The 5,291-nt window shown below is 34.7% G+C and overlaps 1 protein-coding gene across 1 annotated transcript in view; it reads right to left on the reverse strand.

Annotated features, from left to right (window-relative positions):
• The window catches only part of LOC107711929 (copine-5-like), a gene marked incomplete at its 5' end in the record, with an annotated part of 31,925 nt that overhangs the window by 3,440 nt on the left and 23,194 nt on the right, over positions 1-5,291 (reverse strand). The window contains one exon of the mRNA XM_016517021.1: positions 3,896-3,998. Within this exon, the coding sequence (XP_016372507.1) occupies positions 3,896-3,998 (103 nt within the window). The remainder of the gene's footprint in view (positions 1-3,895; positions 3,999-5,291) is intronic.

Raw genomic sequence — 5,291 nt, forward strand, 5'->3', positions numbered from 1 at the left:
AGAAGGAAAAGATCAGCCCGTTTCTCAGAGAAGGGACAGAGAGGTGAGGAATAAAGGTAAATTATGTGAAAAATAATGCGTTTTTTAAAAAACGAAGCGTTAACACATGTTAGATTGCACCCCATAAACACAATCAAGCCTAGAAAAAACCCAGTGAACCACCCCTTTAAAGGCTCCTGAGGGTTTGAATTTTGAAAGTACTCCCCCAGAGGGCCCGTGAAAGCCTGTTGAGAGGAATGAATAATTTGACAAATAAAGCTGGCTGGACACACAGCCTCAGTCACACTGATAAGTTTGTGGGCTGTAATGGAGTTAGAATTGGAATTTCACCGGGGGCCACACAAAAACACATCACACAAGATGAAAAAGAGCCACTCACACACTCACACACACACACACACACACACACACACACACACTGAGCACGAACAAACCCTAAACTGTGGGGCCTGGAGAGCTAATCAAACCAAATGAGTGAATTATATCATTAATTACTACGATTCAGAGATCGATTCCTTCAATAATCCTTGAGCTTTATGTGGGAAACCAAAAGATGGACTCCATAAATTGTCAACAATACTAAAGCAGAATCAGCTGACTGCTTCTTTCAGAATTTCAGACATAAATATACTGGAAATCAATATGAATAAATGACATATTTATATTGGTTTTAACTGTGTTTTCTTATTTCTGAAATACACAGTCAGCTGACTCTGATTTACTAGCTCTGTTTTTTTTTTTTTGAATGAATAAAATATTAATTTGTATATATATGTGTGTGTATGTATGTGTATGTAAACATATTTATGGGGTTGGAAGTAGGTCAGCATTCCCGGAAATGCTCACGGGGGACAGAGGCAGTCATGTGTTGAAAGAAATAGAGCTGGGAAGATGAGTCTAAACAAACACATTTCACACACACTTCATGTATTCACTGCTCTATTTCCTGTAGGTCTTTCCTTCAAGTGCTTCTCTCGAAATCTCTCTTGCTCACTTGTTTGTTTACTTTCCCTCTCCCTCTTGTTTCCCGACTTCCTTTTTTTTTTTTCTCTCTCAGCCATGAAATAAGTGCAGATTACTGTGAATTATGTGATGTGACACATTTGCAGCTAGTCTATAATAAACTCTGTGAATTACAGTGTTCTCGGAAAGCCGCTCTAAACTGTATGCTGAGTTAGTTTAAAATTCTTAATATATCATCAAGGTATATCAATATAAACTGTATTGTCCTATATCTTTTATAAATTGTTGTTATGAATATGTGTATCTTTATACCCATAATACATAAATAAATAGGCAATACTTATTCTATCCACTTGTGATGGGGATGGTATTGGATCCAGGCTGATTTTGTCTACCAGTCCACCCGTCTGTATGCATTGTGCAGACAGGACATTGAGTGCTTGGTGCCAATGGGCAAGGATTATAAAAACATATTTATGGGGTTGGAAGTAGGTCAGCATTCCCGGAAATGCTCACGGGGGACAGAGGCAGTCATGTGTTGAAAGAAATAAATCTGGGAAGATGAGTCTAAACAAACACATTTCACACACACTTCATGTATTCACTGCTCTATTTCCTGTAGGTCTTTCCTTCAAGTGCTTCTCTCGCAAACTCTCTTGCTCACTTGTTTGTTTACTTTCCCTCTCCCTCTTGTTTCTCCCTGTTTTCCTGACTTTTTTTAACAAATACCTTTCTCAGCCATGAAATAAGTGCAGATTACTGTGAATTATGTGATGTGACACATTTGCAGCTAGCCTATAATAAACTCTGTGAATTACAGTGTTCTCTTGTCCGCTGAGCCACATACCCCCTTGCTTGGCTTCAGTGTATTCTTAGATTCTCAGTGACTGCTTGAGCATGCACATCTGCTGGTATCAGTGAGGATAAAACTTCTTTGGAGTCATTTAATAGATTTAATAAATATTAAATACATAATTTTTACACACACACTGGAAACATCATTCTTTTAATCACTATTTGTCATGATTTTCCATAAATACTGAAATATCCTTAGATACATTGACTTGAGAAGCAAAACTGAATAAGATATTAAGACTTTTCATATCACATATCTTTAAATAAGTTTATTTAATTAATTATTTTGTTCTTTATTTCAATTGACAAATGTTGTTTTCTTATTTTAAGCAGAAATCTAACTAAGTTTTATGAAGTTCAGCTTTTAAAAAAAACTATGCCAATAGGGGTGAGAAAAATAAACGTAATATCTGAAAATAAGTCTTAATTTCTTATGCAATCATTCTTCAAGTAAATTATTTATTTATATATTTTTCTTTATTTTAAGGATGTTTAAATATACACTGAAAAATTGTAGAAACAATTTTCACTCAGAAATTGATGGTAAATTTTACAATTAATTACAAAGAAATGGAAGCCCTGGTGAAAAATAAATGTACTAAAATGTATTTGAATTACATTTATTTCATGCTAAGTATACTAAAATGCATTGATTTATTTATGTGCTTAATAAAATTGTACTTTTGGTATAATAAACTGGTATACTTAAAGTCTGCTAAATTTGAAAAAAATTAAGGTTACACTTTATTTTAAGGTGTCCTTGTTACAGTGTAATTATACATTTAAGTACTGAGTAATATTAATTAACTACATGTACTTACTATATGGTTAGGGTTAGGATTTGGGTTTGGTTTAGGGTTACTTACATGGAATTATGCATAATTAATTGTTATTATAATAGTAAGTCCATGTAACATGTGTAATAAGGACACCTTAAAATAAAGTGTTACCAAAATTAATTTAGTACTTAATGCATTTTAATTGTGCGGAAGTAGTGCTGAAGTCCAACTAAAGATATACATAAGTATATTTGATTGTGCTACAGTGGAACTATTTCAAGTATACACTTTAAATATCTTGCATTTAAAGACCGATATTATTCAAAGATCATACAATCCTCATCAATAGTGACATTGAAACACATTTTAGGCTTAATATTAAGAAATGTGCATTGTGCACAAGAAGTCCTCCAAATAAAGTTTAGAAAAACATTTAACTTCAGTTGCTCTAAGAATATAGATATAGGGGACTTAAAAAAAAGTTATTGGGGGTGAGAAAAATTTAACTTTGCTTCTCAAGTTTATTTATTTGAAGATGTTTAGATATTTTTATTGGGAAACAAGACAAAACTAATGACTGGAAATGGTTATTACGGAGTAATTACTCTTGTTCGAAGAACACCAATGGTCAAAATTAGTGATGACAAAAACCAATGACAATTCAGTCCATGGAATTAACCTATATTTCGCTTCAGCTACTTCAGCTAGTATATATATAAGAGGCCAAATCACTGTGAGTGGAGCGAATCAGCAGTCAGAGTGAGAGAGTGCATATGAGAAACACTTCAAAGTGCTCATTTTTATCTAATCATTTTAAAAAGACCAACAGAAAAGAGCACATGAGTGGAATTTCCATAGCGGACTTCAATAAAAATCACTCAGGGAATAGAAATGAATAACGCACATGAAGTGTTCAGTCATTCAAAGTGCATGAACCCATATCAGTCAGTGCAGAAATGTTTACCGTGTGACCAAAGACCAAGATCCAAAGCATCATGGATAGAGGGTGAAGAAGAGACAGAGCAGCAGGCAAGATCTTAAAAGGAAGGTGTGGCTGTTTTAATAATGTGACTAAACAGTCGCAAATTCCCTTTAAATCCAGTCTGCTGGGTAACCATAGCAACGGTGACAGATGAATCCCATTAGGTGCAGAGAGGACCTCAGGAAGACCCAAAAAGCACCTTAACTCTTCGTAGACTTTGCCTGAGGCACTTGTGATGCAATGTTGCACCAGAGTATGATGAGACAAACTGTTTTTGAGGACAGTAGGCTAGAGAGAGAGGTCAAGGATAACTCACATTGACGATGGCTTCTTTAGTCTGAGCCATATCTGATATCACACCGTCTGTGATGATGAGAAGCACAAAGTACTGTGAGCCGTCTTGAACTGCTGCAGCATACCTGTGTGTGCAGACACACACACACACACACACACACACACACAGTCACCTTTTCATATTAACAAACATATTAGCAGAAAACGTTATCCAAATGAACCATAACCAAAATATGAAAATCTCTTCATGCTGGTACATGTTTGTTTTAACATGGAGGATGAATAATGAAAAAATAAGCATCCTCAATGCACACTTAGTATTCAGTGCTGAACCTCATGCATATATATATTTGCTCTGGGATGTCCCTGTGCTATTGACACAGCTCTTCTGCCTTCATCAAAATCCCATAATGCTCTTTGTGATGCAAATGATTCACTTTACAGAAGCTATGACAGGAGATCTGGCCTCTCTGAGGTCCACACATGGTCACAGCAACAAGAAACAAATATTTTTTGCTTGTTAAATCATCTACATGTTAATTTTGACAAATACGTACAATAACTAACACATTAGCTACAGTATTCGTGTATATAGAAGCCCGTGTCTGCCTCAGAATACAGAAAAAGTCAAGTGCGTCTATTTTCTTGTAATTGCGACTTCTTGTACTTTTTATTCTATTGCTCACAATTACGAATTTGTTTCACATAATTGCAACTTTATAGCTCACAGTTGTCACTTTGTTGCACATAATTGTGACTATATCTCATAATTGTGACTTTGTTTCTCATAATTGCTACTTTATAACTCAGTTTGGACTTTGTTTCTCAAAACTGCAATGACTGCAATTACAGTCGTTATTATTTTTTTCACAGTTGCGACTATTTCTCACAATTTCAGCTTTGTTTCTCATAATTGCGACTTTATATCTCACAATTCTGTTTCCCAAAATGCATGTCACAATTGTGACTTTGTTTATCAACTGCAACATTCTCACAACTGTTTTTTTCTAACAATTGCAAATTTTTCTCACAATTTTAACTTTGTTTCTCAATTGCAACGTTATATTTCATACGTTACTTTGTTTCTTACAATTATGACTATCTGAGGCGTCATGCCCATTCAAAGTGAGTTAAATATAAAGTCAGTCGTATTAAAACTATGTTATGGCATGACACCCATATCTGTTACTTAAGTAAACAGTTTTTTATGCATAGTTAATAGATTACATTATTAGGTTACTTTGACCATCGCCCACTATAGATCAATTAACATAGGTGAGAATCAAGAAATTTCATGATATAGTTAATGCGTTTGGGAATATTTCGAATAAAAAGGGAAAAAATAAATAAAACATAAGAACATAAGTGCTATTGTGGCTGCTGTGTGTCACATGACGACCCCCCACTCGTGCCCCTTC

Source organism: Sinocyclocheilus rhinocerous, unplaced genomic scaffold (assembly GCF_001515625.1).
Source record: "Sinocyclocheilus rhinocerous isolate Xijiao unplaced genomic scaffold, SAMN03320098_v1.1 scaffold1168, whole genome shotgun sequence".
Taxonomy (NCBI): Eukaryota; Metazoa; Chordata; class Actinopteri; order Cypriniformes; family Cyprinidae; genus Sinocyclocheilus; species Sinocyclocheilus rhinocerous.